This window comes from Copadichromis virginalis, linkage group LG5 (genome assembly GCF_057382275.1).
Source record: "Copadichromis virginalis isolate Kocher_CV1m ecotype Utaka linkage group LG5, C_Virginalis_male_GT1.1, whole genome shotgun sequence".
Classification (NCBI taxonomy): domain Eukaryota; kingdom Metazoa; phylum Chordata; class Actinopteri; order Cichliformes; family Cichlidae; genus Copadichromis; species Copadichromis virginalis.
Window position 1 is genome coordinate 21,943,831 of NC_140622.1, and position 24,432 is coordinate 21,968,262.

Consider the following 24,432-nt stretch of genomic DNA (forward strand, 5'->3'; position numbering starts at 1 on the left):
TTCCTTCTCCCCGGACCTACACACGTGTTGAAGCAGTGACTGTTTACAGTGTTTGGTGAGGTCTGTCCCGTAGCTCGCACATGTCCACGGGAACATCCACACTGTGGTCACAGCTGAAGTAAAACCGCAGCGATGCCGAAAGTCAAACGATCCAAAGGTGGAGGAGAGAAGAGCGGAGCCGCGCCAGTGGCGCTGGCCGACCAGATCCTGCAGGCGGACATTGTCCGAGCCAAAGGCCGGGTCAAGATCAGAGACACCCGGGAAGAAAGCGACGACAAGTACGTGGACGAGCGGTTGTCACGGAAAATCTTACAACAAGCCCGCATTCAACAAGAGGAACTTCAGACCGAATATGGGCTGGCACCAGAAAAGAAGAAAGCACCAGTCACTGTTCTCGGTAATGTTGGATTGGTGTCGTAGTTATCCTTAAATTGGCGGATATTTGAATAGAGTTTGATGAGCCAAGTGCTAGCACCATGGGCACATCAAGTCAGTCGTCTTTAACACACATCGCATTTGTTCAATGTCTTCTGACTAGATTAGGTAGCTTTTGTTTATATACCTACATTTGTCCTTTAACTTTCATAATCCACAACATTCCACAGCGCACATCTTTTCATGAGAAAAAACTAATACTAGCTCTGGTTTGCAGTCTTGTTACTATACATATAAAATACACTCTCACAAGCACATTTTAAAATATAATTAAAAAGCATTTCTCTGGTCTAGATATTTATTTGTAGCAGGTATGTCATAATCTATAAATACAAGTAATATATCCATTAAACCTTTATCATGTGCAACCCCGTTACACTACTAATGTTTTTTGTTTGTTTTAATAAAATTATCATAAATGTTTTTATTAGCTGAAGGGATTGATCTGTTAATCTGCTGCCTTTGTAACTGCTTTTACAAAAAAAAGTAAATATTGAAAATTTGGTAGGTTTTGAAAGTTGCTTAAATGAATAAAAATTGAGTGTTATCTGTTATCAAGTGTGAAAGATGCTCAAGAATTTATTAAACAATATTTTTTAATCTACTTTTTTGGGTTCTGAAGTATTGGCTGCAGAGATGCGCATATAAACAAAAATATCATAAAAAGTTTATCTTTAATGCCTGATCTGGACATATTTAATATTTAGTTTTTTCTTAAATACATACCAGAAAATTATAAAATAATAAGACATTTTTAAAGCCTGAATTGTCCTCCTATTGCTAAATGACCTAGGAGTTTTCCACACAAATACATAGAAGTGCAGCACATGTTGAATCCATGTTAAAGTGTAAAATCTTTCCTTGTGATTGTCTTTATCAAGAGACATTACTTAACTAAAATATTTACACCCAAAACAGTTCAGTGTGATCTTCTAATGAGCCATCTCCATCTTGTAATCTTATTTTAGGGCCTGAGTCTCAGGATGCAGACTCGGATGAAGAATGGCCGGCGCTGGGAGCAGCAGGTCCTGCAGATGTTGAGTACGATGAAGAAATCGTCGTTGACGCTGAAGATGAGAAGGCCATCGAGATGTTCATGAACAAAAACCCTCCAGTGAGGTGAGCTACACCATCGCTTTAACTTGAGGCGCTGCGAGCTCAGCAAATCCTTAGCTTTGTGTTTGTACTAATGCTGTGCAATAGTGGAAAGTTTGGTATCGAGTAGGGGTGGGCGGTATAAACGGTATACGGTTGCAACGAAATGAATTTTGCCAATGGTAGAGATTTTGACTATAGTGCATGTTGATGGTGTCATCAAGCTGCGCCTGTTTTGGTCGAAAGCATTGCAGTGGCTGCAAGCAATGTCATCTGCAATTTGGGCGACAGTAATAGCAAAGAGACGAAGCTCGTTTTAGAAAAAGAGGAAAGCCAAAAACTGCGCTTCCTCCACTTCCCTACCATTGATTCATTAATGTTGAATTCTCTCGCAGCAGCTCTATTCCCATGTTGTTGCAGTATATTAATAACTAACCTCGTATTGTGGATGGATTATCTCAGTTGTTCTCCTGACTGAAGTTTGGTCCATGCGATTGCATTTGTCCCTGACCATCGGACCCTCACGTAGAGCAGGGTGATATGACCAAAAATATTTATCACGATATACATTTGAAAATCTGCGATAACGATATAACTGACGATATAATTGACACTAGACAAAATGCTTTACAACTCCACAACTTTATTAGTGCAAAAAACATCAATGTATTTCACTTAAACAAGCAGCTGTTTTTTATCTGCATTAAAGTTATATAAAAACGTAACAGTGCAAATGCAGATTCCTTGCTGACAGTTTAACCAAAAAGCATTTCCAGTGGAAACTGGCCAACATATCCTCAGCATAACCAAGTATAATATCCACAAAACTTAAAAAGAGGTTATACACACACAATACAGTAATATTATGTTGAAGCACCGTATGTATCACTCCGCGAGGCTCCTGCCTACAATAGCCGTAATGCTCCGACAATCCATCAAGGGGTGCGGCTTTGTTGTTTACCAAAGTCGTACTAAAACATTTTTGACAGATTTTTGAGCGCTGTGTTCCACATAAAATCGGTTTGAGGTCAGTAAGCTCAACTAGAATTCATACATAAGGCACACTGTCGATTTTTGAGAAAATTAAAGGATTTTAAGTGTGCCTTATAGTGCGAAAATACAGAAGAAAAGAGTATATCGTGATATATATCATTACCGCACATGCTTCAAAGTGTACCGCGATATGGATTTTAGGCCATATCGCCCAGCCCTAGTATGAGCCAATACCAGCACTTCTAACCTATAAAGGAGTCGCCTTCAATTTGCAAATTCTAAATATATTTTAATGACAGCTAAATCTCTGGTTTTTGCTTTCGACAATAATTAGTTAAAACAGCAAAGCACATCTTTTTAACCTTTCATTTAATTTGAAACTTGTTTATTGTTTTTTTGTTTTTTAGAGCTGTAATGTTATTATGGGTTTTTGGATCCGGTTCTCTTGTTGCGATCAACACAACAAGGTTCATAGTGCATGTTTGAAGTGTAGTTTTTCATTTCCAAAACATAACTTATCCAACATAATTCAGTCGGCTACATAATGAACATGGAGGATAGAAACAAATTACCGATCAAATTGTGCTGGTATTGATCCGATACCAATACCAGCACTGGTATCGATATTTGGATTGGTCGGCAAACCACTAACTCCTTTGTGGCTCTTGCAGACGGACGTTAGCTGACATCATTATGGAGAAGATCACAGAGAAGCAGACAGAGGTGGGCACGGTGATGTCAGAGGTTTCCGGGTGTCCGATGCCACAGCTGGACCCAAGAGTAACAGAAGTGTACAGAGGTGTCGGTAAGGTAAGTTTACTTCAAGCCTACCACACGTCAACTAACTGGGAGACAAACTAAAGGAAAATAGACACAGTCAGTGGAGAAGCCCACTGGCCCGGTTAGTCATGCATATCATATCGAGCAGAGGGGGAGTTTGTACACATCGCTTGTATAACAGGTGTGTTTTTGTTAATGGAGACATGTTTAAAGTTGCCCTTTCTCTTCTTTTGCTTCAGGTTCTGTCGAAATACCGCAGCGGCAAACTGCCAAAGGCCTTTAAAATAATACCTGCGCTTTCAAACTGGGAGCAGGTTTTGTATTTGACTGACCCCGACTCCTGGTCGGCAGCTGCTATGTACCAGGCGACGAGGTAAACTTTGAGCTGATGCGCTTTGTGATGATTCGTTTTCCGCAAGTTCTCTTAAGTGATATAATGAAGTATTTTTCCTTGTTCCTTTTAAAGGATATTCTCGTCCAATCTGAAAGAGCGAATGGCCCAGAGGTTTTACAACTTAGTGCTGCTGCCTCGAGTACGGGATGATATCGCAGAATACAAGCGACTGAACTTTCACCTTTACAGCGCCCTGAAGAAGGCCCTGTTCAAACCGGGAGCATGGTTTAAAGGTGAGACTGAGGATTCGAATAAATACTTAAGATTGAGAACAGACTGTGACAGAACTGAGTAGAAGTGTGTGTGGAAGTGATTACAGAAATCTAGTAATCATAGTAATATAGAGTCATGTGTTTTCAAACTAAAGCATTTAAATAAATGTTATGTTACTGTACATTCTAGGTGTTATATTTAAATGTAGCAAACAAGCAGAACTAATTGGACTATTTCTGAAAAACCACTGGTGAGCCACATGTGTCTCAGCTGAAACACTGAAATGCATATTTTCAAAATGCTGTGCGTTCATTTGACACACATTTGTTCATGAAGAGTATTCATATGAAAAGAGAAGGAGAGACCATAAAAGTACATCTTTCCTTGTGTTACAGTGCTGTGATTGCAGCCTTTCCTCAATTCCCTGTGAATGGGAGCCATGGCCTTTAATTAATGGTGATGACAATCTGCGCATCAGTTATAATGAAACTGATATTGTGGCTCATTGTTATGCAGTGGTGCTGGAGATGCCTACAGTCTGCTGAGACTGACTAAGTCACTTGGATGAGTCATGAAATGTTTTGTAGATGAACTCTGTCAGCTTTCTAGGATTTCCTTACTCGGGTCGCTGAGCATTTTAACAAAAGTGTTGCATTAACTGTGTAGGAATGACAACTGTTGTGCACATTGAAGAATATGTAAAATGTCAAAGAACAGTTTCCACTTTCTGAAATATCTTTAAGAATTCAAAGTAAAGGGTATCTGTGAAGTCAGGACAAGTTCTGGAAGAGAACATCTCCATAAATTTGCACATATGCTGAGCAGAAAGCAAAATACCCACATGACTGCAGAGCAGCTGCTTGAAGCTTTAACTGATTGGGGTGGTTGTACTGTTTCGCTGTGTTGATGCACAGAAGAGATCTTGTCATTGGCAGCATCTTTGTAAGCTGGGAGGAATAGATTTCACTGACTTTTGGCAAATTTTGCATGCAAAAATGATGCATTCAGTCACGACAGGGAAACTGAAATAAGATTGGGGTATACAACTGGACAGTGATCCAACATAGACTTTGAAATCCACCATGAACTACTCCAAGAACCCCTACAGGCTACAGCTGTGTGTCTCTCGGGCCTGTAAACAGTAACCTTTGTTATTGTTTGATTAAATCTTCATCGAAGGCTTAGATCCAGTTGCATGTAACCCTTGGAAAAGAAGTGGGTACATTAAATGACTGAGAGGATTTGGCAGCTTGTTGCATTGCAGAAAACAAGCTTTCTGGGACATCTCAGATTTCCAATTTCAGCACTAAATTTAGAAATATTATTCTGAAGACCCTGATGGAGGATTACAGTGTCCATAGGGTAAATAGCACCATTGGTTCTGGTAGGAAAGTAATTAACACACTCAAATCTAATTGGGTCAAAGCGTCTTTCATACATCCACAACTGATTGTTGAGGATGATTTTTCTTTAATCTTGTCAGTCTTGTGTTCACAAATTGTCCCAGTTCGGTGGGACTATTTTCCCTAAACATCCTGTGACCTATATTCTGGCAAAACGGTAATGCGAGATGTCACCACTGTGTGGCAGTGTTGCTTACGAAGATGTATTTTATAACCCACGAAGCATGAGAGAGTGGGAGAGTGAGAAGTGATCAGAAGCATGCTAAATATTTAATTTAGTGGAGAATTTGAAGACGCTAGAATAATGTGTTTAAAAAGCTTCAAATATTATTTTTAACATAATTAAGCAGTGGGCAAACTTGTGCAGAATCACCTTAATTTGGATTTCATGAGCACATGCAGCCCAAAGAAAAATAACAGTAATAATAATCATAATCATAACCATGTTATAATGATTCTAGCATATGTATGTATGTTTGTAGGATCCTGTCTACTCCTAGACGAGTGGAGCTATTTTAATGAAACTTTGCATAGACATTGACACTGACCGTCAGTATGTATGGCATATTGAACATCATAGAATGAATGATATATATGATGGGGTGAGATAGAGTGGAATGCTTTGGTATAGAATGGAATAGTATAGAATGGAATATTATACAGTAGGGCTGTGCGATATGACCAAAATCTCATATCCCGATAACGATATAAATCACAAAAAATTTAATATTTTCTGTAAATTCTGTGAATCTCGTCTTGCGTGAAGTGTTTCCAGCTGGGCGTCATGTACCTGGAGTCGAGTGTTTTAACCGATGCATGAAACGACACATTGTTAGACAGGTTTTAACGGCCGCCGTTTTCTTTGTGAGTATTTATTACACGGCGTGCTGCGGGGAAAAGCCTCTTCTAACGTTTAAGTCTAAGGTTTATTTTTTAGCACCTGGCGGCTCTTTTTTGCTTCTCATCCGTAAACACTCTGCATACTTTTTCACATGATTCCGTTTATTTTGAAAATTCTCAACAGGATCTTGAGTTTTATTGTGAAAGGTTTATGTGGAAATTAACAAGAGGACATGCGATGGTTTTACCATCGTTGTTGCTAACGACAACCCATAAAAACAGGCGCTTGTCCATCTGTAGTGTGGTTATATTAAATATAAGAGAAAGAGAGAACTTTAAGAAATTAATATAGCCACTACAGTGACCATCAAAACGATGAAAAAATATTGCCGTAAGCAGTTTATTTTGCGACACCACGAAACAAACGATAGCGTAAAATGAAACAATAGACGTTTTTCTATCGTCATCTGATATATATCGTTATATCGAACAGCCCTATTATACAGTGGAACACCATAGTATAGAATGGTGTGTGTATAGAATGGAAAGTCATATTATACAGTGGGGTGTCATAGAATGGGAAGCTATAGAATGGAATGCTATAACCATACAATGGGATGCCATAGTGTAGAATGGAGCGCTATATAATAGAACATCATAGTATAGAATGTAACATAGTACAGAACGGTGTCACCAAATGAAATCCCATAGTATAGAATTAAACGCCATAGACTGCAATTTCGCAGTATAGAATGTTGTGGCACAGAATGGAATGTCATACAATAGACTAGTGCTGCAGCTATCGATTGTTTTAGTAATCAAATAATGAAAATGTGTATCCTATTGATTAATACTATTGACCACTATTGATTGATACTTTTGTCTTATTAATGAGCAATAATAAATATTCAAGAATGATCAAACACAAGTCAGTCAAAATGAACTGCTCATTGGGTTAAATTTTAGAAATTCTAGTGTTTTAAAGTTTAACTGCATACAACAAGATGTTATATTTAAAACATTTTTAAGATAACTTTTCTTAAATGCAAAAACATAAATAAACTCAAGTACAGTGAAAGACAAATAAAATAAGGTGTATATTCAATCTAAACTAAGGCATCAAACATTTACCTTGACTCTGTGTTCTTGGAAGGCTTTCCCCAGTGTTTTATCAGTAAAGGTTTTAATGGTGATTACAGGAACAGCGCTGCTGTTTTGGACGTAGGAGAAGTGTTTTCATTTACTTAACCTGAGCACACCATCTCAGTAACAGCTCCGCCTCTTTGCTCTTCACGGTGTATAAACACACTCCAGCTCCACTTTGCCACTGTTGCCTTTATCAGTGTTTTTGTTTACAACTGGGCGCTGCACGTGTTTAATGTTGTTTTTGTTCATACATTGCTCCTAAATGCATTTCTATTGCAAGTCTGTTTTAAGTCACAAATGACTTGCCATAGAATGGAACATCATAGAATTGAGTGTTCCATTAGAGTGTATAATGGCATAATACTATAATTAATTGAAAATGTTAAAAAAAAACAACTTGCAGTTTGATCCTTAATTTTTTTACCTTTTTTTTATTTCTGTCTATTATAATTTTTCTGGAACACTTATTTAACATTTTTTTCCTGGACCTTCACACAGGTATCCTGATTCCTCTCTGTGAATCTGGGACATGCACTCTCAGGGAAGCCATCATCATCGGGAGTATCCTCACGAAGTGCTCAATTCCCGTGCTGCACTCCAGGTGAGGCTTCCTCACTGACATACGCTGGCAGACAGATGTCAGCATTTGCTCATGTGACGTATTAACCAGCTGTCCTTGAAGGCCTCATTCTGTGCAGTGCAGGCAAGTTAACACAGAGTTCAAGGTTATCTAACAAGCAGTCTTTCTTGTCTTTCAGCGCTGCAATGCTTAAGTTGGCAGAGATGGAGTATAATGGTGCCAACAGCATTTTCCTGCGCCTCCTGCTCGACAAGAAGTACGCCCTGCCTTTCCGTGTTCTGGATGCCTTGGTGGCCCACTTCCTGTCCTTCCGCAGTGAAAAACGCGAGCTTCCTGTGCTGTGGCATCAGAGTTTACTCACCTTGGCTCAGCGCTACAAGGCTGACCTGGGGTCTGAACAGAAGGAAGCACTGCTGGAGCTGCTCAAGATACAAACACACCCACAGATCTCTGCAGAGATCCGCAGGGAGCTGCAGAACTCGGAGTCGAGGGACATTGAAATCGGGCTCCCTGTTACAGTGGAAATGGACTGATTTGGTTCGGTTTTCTTCCTTAGTAATGTTTCCTCAGCGTGAAAAAAAAAAAATCTTGGATTTTCAATATTCTTCTTGTCATGGGATAAAAGAGTTTGGAAAGATCAGTGTCTTGGAGTTCGCACATTTGGAAATGCACATCACTAGTGATACTGCTAATGTAATTTCGTATCGTCACGCTCAAGCTTTTTCTCTACAGATGCAGAGGAGTGGTCACGTGGCTTTTCTGTTCATCTAAATAAGAACAGCTCTGTTGTTATGAAGCAGAACATTGATTAAAAACGAACTGAATCTTTAAACATTTGCCATCAATGTCCATTTATTGCTTTTGCCTGTTAGAGTTCTGTAGGAGTTGTAACATGTTGAGTATGTCAGATTACCAAGTAGAGAGCTGCCTCTGGTTTTAGACATTTTTACAAATAACTTCACAGATTTATATCACCAAACTAAGTTAATGAGTCCTGCATTACTAGTGTATAATCGTGTCCGTCTTGTGAAGGAGTTTAACAGCCATTAGGTAATTCAGTTTATTGACCTCAAATGGAACATAGTTACACCAAAAAAGTTTGCCCTGGGCCTTTTTGTACACTGCTCAAAACCTTAAAGGAACACTTTGAAAGCATCAGATGTCACTGGGGAAAAAATCATGCTGATCTCTACTGATATGAACTAACTAAAGTGTTAGGAATGAAAGGTTGTCACATCATGTGATGGAAATGAAAATGATCGACCTACAGGGGGTTGAGTTCACCGGCGGAGTCTCAAAACGGGTCCAAGATTTTCATCCTGCCACCTAATGGCAGTGAGCAGATACCGGTTCTGCATATGGTTTAAGGACCACCTTCGGCCCTGTCAAGCTCTCTTAGAATAACTTCCTGTCTCCTGGAAGGAAGTTTCAAAAGACAAGAAAGGACCCCGCTTGTCTCATTGATTTGCTCTCCTGATATTTAGACTGTAGTATTGATATTTTAACCTTTGCCTTTGTTAATTCCCTGAAACACAAAGCAGCTGAAACTGATTAACAACGCCCTCTGCAACTTAACTAACCAGATCAATATCTCAGAGGTTTACCTGACTCGATGCTTTAGTCTGACTAAAAAAAAAAAAATGCTTCTTTGACTTTTTTGAGCAGTCTAGATTTGCTGTTGTGCTTGGGTTTGTTGTCCTGTTGCAGAACTAATTTCAGTCAAGCTTTAGCAATCAGAGGAGTTTATTGTGGACACAATGCAAGGTGCCCTCCACCACTGTGTTTATACCGGTACGCTGTGCTTGGTTTTCACCAAACATAGTGCTGTGCAACATGACCAAAACATCTCAACTTTGCTCCTGTTTATCTAAAGGACACTGTTCCAGAAGTCTTGTTTTCTCAGGTGCAACTTTTTAGAGAGAAAAGACTTTCTTGTGAGAACCCTTTCAAATAAGCCATACGTGTTCAGTCTTTTTCTAACTGCTGTCATAAACTTTAATATTTAGCATGCTTGCTAAACCGGTAGAGTCTGAGATGTAGTTGTTGAGTGAGTTTGAGTGAGCATTGGCTTGAATATAGTTGAACTAAATGCCAACTACAGAAGTTGACCCAAACTGCTTTAGAGACAGCTAGGCACATTTATATTCAAGGTCTCCAAAAAACCTAGTTTCAAAATACATAAAAAATTGAAAGGTTGATTTTGTAAAGTAAATATTACAGTGGTTTAGTGATCATTAAAATGTGTTCAGTATTTGTAAGTTAATGATGACTCATCTCATAAATCCTGACACAGCGCTGTCCTCTATAAGCTGCCTTTATAGGCAGAAAGTGTTGGTATCGACAATACTAGACCTGTATTTACTTGGTATCAAATTTGCTGAATGGCACAGAACAAAAATGAACAAAAAAGAAAGTTCCTAAATAAGGCTATGAGATATGGGTGGATTTTTGTTTAGAGGTCTTCGAGATTTCCAGGGGAAAAAAATTCCAAAAATATTTTTAATTTTTAGTAAATGTATATGCATTTAAAATGGCAAGGAAGACAAGAAGAAGACAAAATGCAAATAAGCTGGAAAATATTCAGCTTTAATTTTTGTTTATTTTTTGAGGGCTAAAATAAAATTCAGTTCAGTTTGAAATTAATACTCTTAAAGAAAATTAAAGAAAAAATATTGGCTGAAAATGGCGTCAGCAGCTACTGGACAGCTAGCTAAAAGAGGAATGGCCGCCATAACGGACCGAAGCTAACGCTAGCTAAACGGTTTATTGATGCTCCTTCACTGAACTGGATGTGCCTGGAAATGGAGGGCTTCAGAGTTGATCCGGAGATGGGAAATGTTAGTGAAACAGAGCAGGCTGTGGTCCCCCGGGCGAGCAGGGACCACGCTATGACCGGTGATCTCAGAGTGCTACACAACCTGCGGGCCTTTGAGGAGACCAGCCGGGTGACCTCCCCCTTTGACGGGGTGCAGACAGAAGTCCAGCCGTACATGAGAAGGATACTAGCTGTGTGGATGTTTCAGGTATACACTCATCAGTCACAGTGTAATTTTCCACCTAGTTCAGGTGAAATAAACCAGATTTCTGTCTGACAGGTGTGTGAGGAGCAGAAATGCGAGGAGGAGGTGTTTCCACAGGCGATGCGTTACCTGGACTGTTACCTGAGCCGTTTTGCAGTTGAGAAGACCAACCTGCAGCTGTTAGGGGCAGTTTGTATGTTCCTGGCCTCCAAAATGAGAGAAACGATCCCCCTGACTGCCAGCAAGCTTTGTGTCTACACAGAAAACTCCATTTCAGTCTCAGACATTCTGGTAAAGGCATTAACTATTATAAAGGAGCTAATATCCTTGATGTTTATCTCCCCCCAAACAGCACAGAAAAACTACCACCACTGACCAAGTCTGGGTTATAAATAAATAAATAAATAAAAGTAATAATCAAATGCACAATTAAGTTTGGTCGCATAAGTCTGAGGGATCCCACATAATAAGTGAATAAATGAATCTGCTTTTCCCACTAAAATAAAATGTATTTATTTGACATCCTTGATGCTTTTTATGCTTCTCTTAAAGCACTTTTTTAAAACCTCTTTAGGCTTCTAATAAAAGAAATTGTGAAGGGATTATACTTATTTTATTTAACAGATCATTACTGGTACATCCCAAGTATACACAGGGAGGCTGGATTTAAACCCAGGACCTTCTTGCAGTGAGGCGGTGTTGCAAACCACCCCACTGTGACCCCTCTTTCTGTTGCATTTATTGCAAATATTCAAAGCGACCTCATGATTTAACTGAGCCTCCAGTTTGTCTCTTTTAAAAGTGGAATCTGTAATACTTGTTTTCCATGGATCTCACGATAATCCCCAAAATCAACACTGTTGCTTCTTAATCTGTGGATAGTTTTCCTGTTTTGGCCGCATCCAGAAAGGCCAGCTACATTCCCATGAACCTCAAATATCCTGGTGGTCAAATGAAAATCAGACGGCGCAATGACAGTCTTGTAGCTTTGCTTTTGTCATGAATTTCATGAGAGGACATTTATAAACTTAACAGAAATGCATACTTTGACCAAAGCAGTGCTTCTCAAACTGTGGTTTAGGCCTCAATGATATGACATTGGGCAACTGCAGATGGATCGTGGACACACCTTTCAATACTTTTATTCCATCTGAAAAGGAACAACAGTTGTAATATTCATTGAAGACTAAATAGAGACACTTATTGGTACGATTTCTAAGGGCACAATTTTATCAAGGCCATTTTAGAAGATCTTTGTAGGTAGGAAGCCAGAAATGTTCCCTTTTCACAATCATTTTTTTGACCAAAGGCTTGCAGGCATGCACACTGTTCAGGACACGGGGGTTTGACTGAGGGGTTAGGGTGACCAGCACTCGTTGGCTGATCTGAATGAGCGTTCCTGCTGTGGGATTTTGATGGTGGACTGGCTTCAAGGAATGTGTGTGTGTGTGTGTGTGTGTGTTGCAGCACTGGGAGCTGGCAGTGGTGTCAAGGTTAGAGTGGTGTCTGGCCTCCGTGGTCCCCTCTGACTTCCTGGAGCCAATTCTTCACGCTCTCCCCTTTGTCCGACCTCCCCACCTTCAGAACATGCGCAGGCATGTTCACACCTACATCGCTCTGGCTGCCATGGGTACGTTGCATAACTGAGTTACCTAAACATGAAATGGTATCCCCAAATGAAAGACAATATCAGTCAATTTAGTGTTCAATTTAAGGCAGACAACTAATGGAAAATACATTTTAACAAAAAAAATCTTGTAATGTAATGAAATCATCTCATTTACACCCCCCTGTAAAACAATCCGTGATAAGACTTTTTACTTCATGATCATCAAGGGACTATTTAAGCCGTGAACAGTGGGCATCAAACAGCCCCAACCATGATTACGATGTGTCAGCAGTTCATTTTGGATAGTGAGAGCAGAGTTTGTGTAATCCTGCATTGTCTGCTATGAAAGACCTGCATCCAGCTATTCAGCTGGCCGAGTTCCCACCTATCTCTATCTGCAATACTGCCCGAGGCTGCAGGTCACAGGGATACAGTTAGTTGCTGCTCTTTCAGGCAGCTGTTACACATTTTCAGCCCCATAAAAATAAGACATTTTAACCCACTCTAAGGGTGTAAAGCAAGAACTGAATGGCTGAGTTTTTGTCTCACCATTTCTCCTGCTTCAAGCAATTAGGATATCATATTATCCTGTTCTGGGAAGTGTCTGTTTTAAGCTTTTAGGTTCATCTGTCAGGGTGTGTCGAGCATGGTGGCGACCATCTGTCTACCATCTATTTTCTTTCTCAATATTGTGTGGACAAAGTGCTCATTATTAATAGAAGACACGAAAGTAATAAAACGTTTTTAATTATCAGAATGCAGGTTTTCAGTCTTCCCGCCCTCCACTGTAACGTGTGCCTGCGTGAGCATTGCCACGCAGAAGCTAAAGCTGCTGGACGCTGGCGTGTCTGCAGATTCAGTGATAACGTTTTTGGCCGACCTTTTGGCCGCTGATCAGGTAAGGCTAATGTTTAACTGACTGAGTTTCAGGCAGTATCTCTTTTGACTTTGCCCTTTCGTCAACAGCGATGGGTGTATTTGTCGTCTTTGATCAAACAGCCTGAGAACTGCTGCAAACAAACCACTGTTTAAAAAGCATCTTAAAACATATCCATGATTATATGTGCGGCCTTGTCACCGCTGACAAATTCATTGTTTCTATGTGAAACGTGGCCCCGAACAGAACGCCCTGCTCCTCTGCTATGACCAGCTCAGGATTGTGTTAGAGCTCAGCCTGCCCTCCAGTTTTCAGGATATGGTTTGCAAGCCAAAGGAACACGGATCAGGGAGCAGTTACACCCCTGCTGACATTCAGGATGTTGTACTGACACCGACATCCCCACCAGAGGAAATCAAACTAAAACACTCCTCCCTGCCTTGAAAAGTTTACTGCCAGGAAATGAAACGAGAAGGCCAGATAAGATGGAAGAAATTCATCTACGTGGCTCTTTGATTAAGATTATTTTTTTGTGCATGCTTTGTTTAAGAGTGTTGTTTTCTGGAATCGCGTAAGCAGTTTTATCCCTTGATCTACATAAAAACCTGCTGTGACAGTGAGAATTAAATTGCACCCAATCCTGCCAGCAGTGTTTGCACATTTTAATTGTTACTTTTTGCAAATCTAATACTAGTGATGGTGGTTCTGTTAAGTTTAAACTGAAGTCTGTCTGCGGTTCGGGCTGTGCTGAATGCAAATGAATCCTGTTATACGCCAATGCAATATCTGTATGAAGGCCATTAACAACACTGGCCAGCAAATGAGTTGTTTGTTGTCGTTTTTTTATTGACTTCCTCATCCCAGCAAGGACAACACAGCAGAACAGTCACACAAATGATAAGCCAGTAACTTTGGCAGACATGGTTTAAATTAAACCTGAAATATATGGGATAAGGGAAAGGGAGAAACAAAAACAATGAAATGCCCACATTACAACAAACACATTAAATTATTTTATAAAAGCAAAAAACAAAACAAACATCCTACAAACAATATTTTCCTTGTCACACATGAAAATCAAAGATCATATGTGAGAATGAGTTTTACCTTCATCTTAATACAATCCATCAGATTCCAGAAATTAAGAAAAAAAACTTTCAATAAAAAAAATAAAAAGTATCTTTTGCAAATGAACAGGCTTTCAATTCCTGATGAGCCTCCTTCATCAGAACCATGTTTCTGAACAACATGGTTCTGCAGCTTGCATCAATGGCTTTGTGCAACTCTTGTTACATGACACTGATACATAAATGGTGTATTTATCAGGTTTCAGTGGCCTGAAAGTGCTATTCCAGGCACTGGCTTAGCATCCAAATTAAAATCAAACATACATGCTGATGTAGCTGAATACCAGGAGTATTTCATAAAGCAAGACAGAGCCAGGTAGCTACGAAAATATCTGGTCAAGCTTAATTAAGGATCAATACCTGCATTTATGATTTTAATTTGAACTCTAGTTTTGATTCAGTGACTACTTTTTGGCAGTGCTATTTTTAACTGGTGTTATCTGGCCTTATAAAATACTACGCTGTTCCATAACCGATGATTCAACTTCATAAAAAACCCCCAAAACAAATAGTAATTAGTTGGGGAACTTCATACTGTTGATTTTCAAAACAAAACAAAAAAAAAATAACTGGGCCCCACCTGTTTTTGTAAAACTCCCACACGTGTATGTAGACTCAAAGGCTATTTGTGCACTTGTATCAGCGCAAGCTAGCAAGCAAAGGCAGGTTCGACTGGTTAGGCCAGTAATTCATAGGGTCACTATTATTATTCAAGTCATTATCCAAACACAGAACAAGTCATTTCAGGAAAAACATTTATAAAAAAAAAAAAAAAAAAAAGTCAGTAGTCCCCGTTTCAAACATCAAAACTTGGCACATTTTGCTGGGGATTTTTAGCGCCAAGGTTTTCCAAATCTGCTCTTTGGCATCTGTGAAATGTTACCTTACCCATAAACAAAACTCATTCCAACATCGAAACTGTGTGCTATTGCCGTCATCATCCTAGACAAACATCATGTTGACAGAAGATTACGAAGCTAGAATCCAAATAACACTCATTGAACTTTCTCAAACTTTCTTGTTGACAATAAACCACAATGCAGAGTATTCTGCTGCTGTAACTCGGACACAAACCAGCTACATTCAATCAGATCTACTGTAACTGTATTAAAAATGTCTCCCGAATTTCTGTCTCTGAAGTGCTTTTGGTTTCATTGTGAATTAATTGACTAGCAACCTCTAACAATGAAAACCAGAGTTCAAGCTCTCTTCTCCTGAGACTGTTTGATGAAAGTCAAATTGCACTCTGTAACATTTCCTTTGCGTAATTGCATTTCCTTATTTTAGTTTCGGTTAAATCAAATCGACCATCTCAAATACAATCAGTCTTCTCCCTTTTTTTGGTACTGTATTAATTCCTGAATTCTGCCAAAATGATCACCTTACAGTGTTCTGGTATTTTCACACAACGCACTTTGGCTTTCATGACCACAATATTGTTAAAGTCACTTCAAAATTCAGGATGACCACTAATTCTTTAGCCAGCATCTTGTCCCTTATTACTGGTCTTCAGCTTGCATTGGAGCTTCGTATGACCATGGCCTGTTTGTAAGCCTCTGTGACGTTATCACAGTCTGAAATCGAAAAGGCACTGTCAGCCACTCCAGACTTGTAACAGTCCCAGGACCTCAACAGCCCATCGGACAGAATTCTGTCTTCTTGGATGTCCAGAAGGTTATCAGCAGAAACGCAGCCTCTCATGCTCGCCTTGGCTGGTTTATCCATTTGCATTGCTGGCCTCACGTGGTCTGGTAGATCCAGCTGATCAAAGGACTCTGAAGATAAAATGCTATCTTCGCTGATGGCTCCGCTTGGTCTTGATCGGCCACCTCCATGAGGCAGAGATGTCGCCAGCTGGTCCAAAGACCCAAACTCATGTAACCCACCAGAGGAGAACTTTCCATTACGCTTGAGGATGCCCTTCCTGTAGGGTGCTGAAGGGCACTCTTTCGTTTGCGTTACCAAGCCAGAGTCACTGTTCTCTGGAGATGATGAGTAATACCCCGACTCTTGCTCAGCAGGCTTCTTTAGGATACCTTTGCGAGGCAGCTGTGCAGCTGAAGGTGCTTTACCTGGTGCAGACAAGTCCAAGATTTTTTGTGGCTCCACTAAACTGACAGTTGATGTTTCGCTTATCGACTTCTGTTTCACACTGTTACGCCTCTTCAGAATACCCTTGGAGGGCCGAGTGTCTGTGCTACCCTCGTGAACTGCCTGGGTGATGTTATTCTCCTTATGTGACCTTCGCAGGGACCGTTGTCGGACTACATCCCCTGCACTGCCCTGCGTGCGGAGCAGGCAGCGCATCTTGGAGCCATTCTCCAGTAAAGGCCTGGATGTACGACGCAGCCAACTAGCAACACCGGCCAGCCCAGCAGGCTGTGATGTTGACGGAGATACTGGGGCAGAGGTCTGCTCCACATGACTGCTCCTTCTCTCACACAGTAACGGCTGCGGATAGCCCCAGTTGAGCCACCAGTGACCGGCAATCTCCTCTATTGTAGCTCGGCGGTCAGGATTCACCATCAGCATCCAGCGGATGAGTCCACATGCATCTGATGGAAAGAAATGGGAAAAATCAAGACTCCTATAAAAGCTAAAATATAATTTAGCTTCACTGAGGAAAAATCCGTTTTAAAAACTTACCAGAGGGTTTGTTTGGTTTCCGGTAGTCTCCGGTGCTGATCTGCTGCACTAGCATCTTGTGGTTGTTCCCGTCAAATGGCATGGTTCCGTGAACCAGCGTGTACAAAAGCACCCCAAGAGACCAAGTGTCCACCTCTGGGCCATGGTACGGACGCCCGTTGACAATCTCCGGGGAGGCATATAAAGGACTGCCGCAAAAAGTCTGAAGTAACTCGTCACCGTGGTAGAGGTTCGACAGCCCAAAGTCTGCAATCTGTGAGAACAAAAGATGTGATGTGAAGCGTATTTTCCCATTGAAGTTCTTCAGTTACAGCGCATCACTGTTAGTTATAAAATGCGTAACGCAGGCTATTGATTTCAATCCACGTGCATACCTTAACATTGCCGTTGTCATCCAGTAAAATGTTCTCCAGTTTCAGGTCCCGGTGTACGATTCCGTTCTAAGAGGAAAAAGGATTTATTTTTGTTTGTTTGTTTTTTTCCTTCTTTTTTCCTTCAGCTTTGTTTCATGCATGCTGTTAGGGATCGGTTTACTGGGAGTTGTCTGCATTACGTAGAAAGGATTTGCTTTACTGGGTTACACCACATTATTCTCTAACAGAAGACCTCTCTGGTACGTCAGCAGTGCCTCATTGTGCTGTGCTCTGTAGGGGGGCATGCCTTTGACTCAAGTTTGCATTTGCTTCACTTACAAAAAAAAAAAAGCAGGTCAGCTACTGCTCCTTACATATGAGCACTTGCTGTAGCAACGAACACATTCTTTGTGTAGCGTGGCGTTCATTTATTGTTAAAATGCCATCATGAAGAAACTTTGGAATTTGTCGCTGTGCCAAATGTAGGTGATATAACAGATGGCCTTTCTCTGTTGAATAACGTGGATAAATAAATGTTTAACGAGACATCAGACCTCTGTAAAGAGGTAAAGGACAGGTGGTTAACACAGTAATATGAAAGGGCAGGTCACTCAGCAAATACTGTCTAGCAAACGTTTATTTATAAATGCTTTGCCAAGCAGAGCCATGATAAAATATAGTGTTCACTGAATGGTGGTAATTGCACAGCTCTGGGCTTGCTAGAACAACCGATTGCTGTGTGTGTGTGTTCTGTTCCTTCACACCCTCATTAAACTGTGAGACCATGCGTGTGCATGTTGGGATTGCTGGCCTTTAGCCTTCACTTGGTCTCAGTACAGACCAACTGTTCATTTTCCCCCAGGCTGACAGTGAATAATACCCATTATGTAACTTTGGAGGTGCCAGCGCCTTGGAAAAACAGTGAATCTGAGCGCAGCCCTGTGTCATTAGGCTTAAGACAACAGCAGGTTGAAGATCCGATATGAGAAAAACTGCCTTACCTGATGACAGTAGTGGACAGCTGACACAATCTGCCTGAAGAAATGCCTGGCCTCCCGCTCGGGGATGCTTTTCTTGTCACAGATGTAGTCATACAGATCCCCCCGGCTGGCATACTCCATGACAATCACAATTTTGTCCTTGTTCTCAAATACTGAAATACAGAAGAGCAGAGCTCCTTTGAATTCAACGCTTCAAACCATTTGCAATACTTGAGCTGTGTGAGAGACGTCCATTATCTGTGCAACCACTAATTTACACCAATTACAGCTATACAGCAAACAAACGTGCACTGAAGTGGAGAAACGCTGAGTGATGACCACCTCATCAGGCGTGAGGGGTGCTGGAAGACACGGGGCTCTGCGCATTATCAGCGGCGCCGGATTACGGCAGGAAGTTGCCACTTACGTAACTCTGCATCAGACTTGAGCACAAAGACGTGCGTGACAAAACTCGGAATCTCAAACAGAGAGACTCCTTCCCCCCACCCAAGATATCACGTTTGTATGTAGTGTGTGGGACAGAATGATTAAAGTCAAACCCAAACATAGTCATTAGCATTTTGTTTTTGAAATAATGTACCTTCATATATGGTGATGACGTGCGGATGACAGAGCGAGGACATGATCTCGATTTCTCTGCGAATGTGAATCAGATCTTGTTCATCCTTGATCTTCTCCTTTCTGATAGATTTTACGGCAACCTTTAAGAAAGAAAAATCAATAAAGTGAGAGGTAAGTAAGAATGAGCTCATGGAATAATTAATCATCCAACAGGGAATCAAACTTTTTCTTCCCCCATGTAAGGTCTAAACCACTTTAATGGGCTTCCTTGTGTAAAAAGGGTTAGAAGTCTGCTGGAGGGGGTTACATGAATAGAGACAAAACAGGGAACGAGTGAGCCTGTACTCCAGCTCCCTCCAGCTTCTAATGCTAATGACAACTCTAATGGTCTAGACCTCGAGGTGTTTCAGCAAATCTAATTTTAACACTCAAAAGGACACAAGAGACTGTAGGAGACTCAATAAATGCTAAACCACAAGGTGCACAAGTTGGGGAAAAAAAAAAAATCAGTGACAGTAATATTCACGTCAACTTTATCCAACTTTACTGGTTATGTTGCTCAAATAAGGCATTTTTTAAAATCAAATTCAGGTCAAAAGTTGCATAATTATTGATTAAAAAGCAAACAAAACCTTAATGCAATGATCAGCAGAGGTATACTAGATAAGTCATGTCTATTAAGTGCAGTATGGTTTAAAAAAATAATAAAAAAATCCACAAATCAGCCGCTAGTTAACATAAATTGCCGTCCTCCCACTGCTTGTTTGATTGCGAGTGGAACAATGAGCATTGAACTGAAACCTGTGCCGTTTTGAACTCCGGGTCAAGTATTGTCTGTTTTAAAGAAAACTAGAGTTGGCCGTTAGGTCTGCGAGGCCCACAGAAGTAAAAATTTAAATGTGAATAGCATCTCAGTCTGAACTCGCAGGCAAGCTGTATTCATGTCATTCTGTTGCCCATTGGAAGCGCAGATGCTTGGGATTCCTCTGTGCGCCGAGTGCGTCATCAGTCCACCCCAAGGTTGAAGAGGTGCTGTGAGGCACCAGATGGTGCAGGCGGTGGGGTGTCCTCATTTCTAACCCTCGAGGTTCCAGAGACAGGAAAATGAGTAAAGCAGCGACTTGTCATATCCGTGTCAACGCGTGACCTGTCTCCCCGTCGTGAGTCACTGTCTGGCGTGGATGCTCTTGCAAATAAACCCCCGTATTCCCTCCACCCGGGCCCGTTTCCTGACTCTGAGAATGGAGGTTTCCTGCATTTGTTTGCGTAGCTGTCAGACAGGCCTGAACTCACACTCATGACCAGTTCACATCCTTGTGAGGTTATCTGTGTGTGTGCAATCTCTGTTACAGACAGTCTGCTCCACGTAATAAGCACAGAGGGGCTGAAATCTTTCACATTTCACAGCAAAGACTCAAACCACATTTCTGCACAACACACACAACTCATGAGCCACCATTATCCCCCTGGCCATTTGCACCAGACAGCCCTGTTAAAATGTAGGCTTAGTGAAGCTTTGTAGAGTTTTAATCAGGTTTTAATCAGGTATGCACAAAATCATGGGTCGATCCAGAAGTTTAAAAACTACATTTTGGGACAGATTTGATATCATTAATATCCTTTTTATTTATTTTTATTCCAGGGAAACAATAAATCATGATATAAAAAAAGCATGTTTAAGGATTTCTTAAGATCCTTAGATCAGCTCTTCAGACCATCTTGGAATATTTATCCCGTGCTCAGCTGATGTGACAACACAGATGAGTCACGCAGGTGAGTATCGGCCTCTGAAATCAGTAAATGGCACTTTGTTTACAGGTATACGGAGTCACTTTATCTAAATAAAGCAAGTATAGACGCAGTCTTAGGAGCTCAAAAAGAAGGCAAATGGACTTTAACTTAAAGAAGTCTGGTTTTTTTTTTTTAAGGCTGTCATGACCTGAATGACTGAGAACCTACACAGACATACAGACACAAGTATTTAACCAGTTTAACTGTGGAGCATGAGTAAAAACGCCCCTGGGAACTCTCTTGCACAATGAATTAATTAACAGCTGATGCAAACCAAGTCTAGGGACTTAACTGGGGCGTCTGAATACACAAACAGCATTCATGTCAGGCACCGAGTGGCAGATCAACCCCTATCCTGATGTATGTTGACACCCCACCCCCCAACCTACCTTACCCCACCTCAGTGGATTATGCAATCAGACTTTTGCACTTAGACAATGGAAACAGCTGTAATGCCACAGCACGCAAGATGAAGCCACTGTTTGTTTTTGTGTCACTCCCCTGAGTCAATGACACATCTCTGTCCATTATGTTGTCAATAATCAGGCGTGCAAAGGCTTCTCTGCTAAATGCCATTTGTTGGGTGTGAGATTCAAAACACGTATGTGGGCTAATCAGTATTTTGATACTTAAAATAAAATAAAAAAATTGTAGGTTTGAAGCATCAGGAAGCTGCCGGCAAGGATAAATCCCAGCCACCAACTCATTTCTAATAAAAACAGCAGAGCCAGTCGGTGAAAGAGCAGAAATGGGCGTGTGTGGACACGGCTCAACTTGTATCACTGCATGTTTACTGTAAGCAGCAAAGGGAAGGGGAAAAGGATTCTAACACTTACTTCCTTGACTTCTCCACTTTCACAAAAGCAGGACTTTTAACAAAGGGCATTTCCGATAAAGTATGAAACAGCAGCCAAGTCAGGCTTCCCAAGAAAAGGCCGAAGTATCTACAGCAGGAACGTTTAGTTTTCATTTTAAAGTCTAGATGTGGGCTTTGATTTGTATCATTTTAACACACTTTCCGTTTCCCGGTATGTTCGATAAGCCACGGCAAGTAAACAAACCATTAGGCAGCACGAATGCAAATCACACGTTTATCGAGAGAACAAAGATTTTAATAGGTTCACCAAAATAAACTCAGGTGCCAGTTTATTATGTGGGTTTGTTTAAATTGGTTTTAAGTGTTGTTGTTGAGTCAGGGTTTGTTTTGTGGTACCACATGACCCTGACCCAGTCCCGTACAGTATTTTTTAACTGGTCTCACAATCAACCCACTTCCACATTCCTTTCTAAAATATTTAGAAGCTAAAAATAAAAGAGATCCAAGATCTTATAATCAAGGGGAAACCCCCCTCCTTTTTATGCCTCTTTTAAGGGCTTATCTTTCTAATGTTTTAAATTCCTCGCATTTCCCCTTAGGCCATGGAGAGCTGGAATTTACCTGGAAGCCCAATTGCAACCCCCGCATCCCCCCCCCCCCCTCCTGTTCCTTTTATCAGAAAAAAAAACCCAACAAAAAGAAAGTTACCTAAACTGCTTCCTGGGGAAAATAACTTACCCAGCCCTCACATGGGCTAATTTAAAAAAAAAAAAAAAGAGAGAGAGAGAGAGAGATAGAGGTTATATAAAATGCCTTGTGATAAATTTCTGTTGAAACGCCATGATAATGACCTCAAACTGGAGCAGATCTCACTGTTTAACCTGAATACACCATGAAGAAGCATGGGCAGATGCTTGCATAATTGCATTTGCGCTTAAGACAAATTTAAGCGCTTATCAAGCAGATCAGAAAGAGTCTGCGGGCTGGCGAGGAGGAAATTATTAGATCATGGTCAGTATATTCCAGTGTGAACGTAAGAAAAGTCCATAAATAAACACACTGAACCCTTCGGCAAACTTTAGCCAATAGACAAACACCTCAGGAGAGATGGCAGGCGCACTTTCAACTTTATTACTTTACAATCCGCCTTATAAAAAATTAACAATATTATTTTTCTTACAATCCAGCAATACTTTGCTTTTTTCAAAGTGAACGCTCTGCGGTAGAGTTTCCACGCCTTTATTTGAAAATTCAAATCCAAGCGAGCTCTACCTGTTTGCAGACAGTCAGTCACCTAAAAATAGCGCTCGCTGTCTAAACAACAGGTGGCCGATGGGACAAGCAGTCCAAAGACTGACGTGAGACTGACTGCAGGTAAAATGTGATCAGATTAAAAATAATAATAATAATAAAAGAAAAATAACACATTGCTTACCAGTCTACCGGACCTTTCCTTGGCCTTCTTCACCTTGCCGTAGGTTCCTTTTCCGAGGGTCTCCAGAAACTCGTACCGGTGTTTCAGGTTGTGTTTGTGGTGGTGCCTCTTCACGGCTTGTTTTTTCACGGGCACCTGGAATTGAGCTTTCCCGAAGGGTGTGTTTTCGTCGTGAAAAGCTCCCCCGACGGACGGCCTGTTGCAGGCTGACGAAAGACGGGCAGCGCGTAAAGCATCCATGCCGACCCCCGGCAGAGGTGTTGTCTTGTGTCGCTTTACTTTCAGAGCCAGGTATTAAAAATGCATTCCCTCTGTGTGGAGCCGCAGGCACGCTTCAGGTTAAAGTCTTCAGCTGAGAACTGCAGGTTAGTGTGATCAAGAAGCTGTAGGCAGGAACTGGAACATCTGCGTGTTAGCTCGGTAATGCTGCTGGAACTCAGCAGCAGGTAGGCAAGAGTGAGGGGGAAAGCGGCGGAGCACCGCCCGCAGACGGACACGTCAAATAGTGGAGGGGGAGTTTCAGGTAAGGGAGGAGCGCTGGATCTGCTGCACCGCGCATACCGTGGAGTGAACAAACAGAGCGAACTAGTTCATGTTGGATTTACTGGCTTCAGCTTTATTTAAAGTTAATGTTAAAAACAAGAAGAAATGATTCAGTGTTGCCTGGTAACCTCTTTTAATTCCCACACATGCTTTGTTTAGTTTTTTGTTTTTGGGTGATTGGTGTAAAAATCTGTGTTCCGCAGAAACAGACCAAGGACACCCCACGAAGACGAAAAATCAAAAAACAAGTGGGGCATAGAAGTTGAACAGGTAGTTGCAACATATCCAGTGGTTGCATTTAAGTAAATTTACTCAAACGACCGCCATCTGAGGTAACCGACATGTTGACCTACTTTGCTGGAATATTTCTATCTCATGTTACTTCTAATTCACTCACAGTTTTAGTTTGAATGCAGATGGCTACCAAACTATGTTATAATATTGCAGATCAAACAGTAGGCCCATACACAGTTATTAAAATAAACTGTCTAAGCATTAATGCATCATAATATATATATTTACATAATGTTATTATTTAAAATATATATATAAATACAATGAGGTTTGACCACGAGAGAAGACAGCAGTGCTTTTTTTATGTGATCATGTTCACATAACGCTTCTTCTGTGCATGATGGATCTGTATCATGCGTTTGTGGACGGCACAGGGATTTGTGGAAGTGTTCCTCAGCCCATGCAGCAATTTCCATGACAGAATCACACCTGTTTTTGATGCAGTGCTGCCTGAGGGCTTGACGACCACAGGCTTCCTT

At 41.0% G+C, this 24,432-nt stretch overlaps 3 protein-coding genes across 4 annotated transcripts; 2 read left to right on the top strand and 1 right to left on the bottom strand.

Annotated features, from left to right (window-relative positions):
* The first annotated feature begins 4 nt into the window (after positions 1–4).
* Positions 5–8,711, top strand: bysl (bystin-like). The gene is made up of 7 exons (XM_085456698.1): positions 5–397; positions 1,404–1,554; positions 3,195–3,333; positions 3,543–3,676; positions 3,770–3,930; positions 7,798–7,900; positions 8,058–8,711. The coding sequence occupies exons 1-7, from the start codon at positions 133–135 to the stop codon at positions 8,410–8,412; spliced, it is 1,308 nt and encodes a 435-aa protein (XP_085312824.1). The 5' UTR covers positions 5–132; the 3' UTR covers positions 8,413–8,711.
* A 1,609-nt stretch (positions 8,712–10,320) lies between these two features.
* Positions 10,321–14,209, top strand: ccnd3 (cyclin D3). 2 transcript variants are annotated; one of them, XM_085456705.1, is made up of 5 exons: positions 10,321–10,902; positions 10,975–11,190; positions 12,367–12,529; positions 13,264–13,406; positions 13,475–13,695. In XM_085456705.1, exons 1-5 carry the CDS (start codon positions 10,669–10,671, stop codon positions 13,538–13,540), a joined length of 822 nt encoding a protein of 273 aa, XP_085312831.1. In that variant the 5' UTR covers positions 10,321–10,668; the 3' UTR covers positions 13,541–13,695. The 2 variants fall into 2 exon arrangements, with proteins under 2 accessions (XP_085312831.1, XP_085312830.1); XM_085456704.1 differs by having other exon boundaries at positions 10,327–10,902; positions 13,632–14,209.
* Positions 14,207–23,572, bottom strand: nuak2 (NUAK family, SNF1-like kinase, 2). The gene is made up of 6 exons (XM_085456701.1): positions 23,117–23,572; positions 19,093–19,213; positions 18,513–18,664; positions 17,533–17,598; positions 17,159–17,411; positions 14,207–17,067 (listed from the first exon to the last, which is right to left on the bottom strand). Exons 1-6 carry the CDS (start codon positions 23,354–23,356, stop codon positions 16,022–16,024), a joined length of 1,878 nt encoding a protein of 625 aa, XP_085312827.1. The 5' UTR covers positions 23,357–23,572; the 3' UTR covers positions 14,207–16,021.
* Between the last annotated feature and the right edge of the window lie 860 nt (positions 23,573–24,432).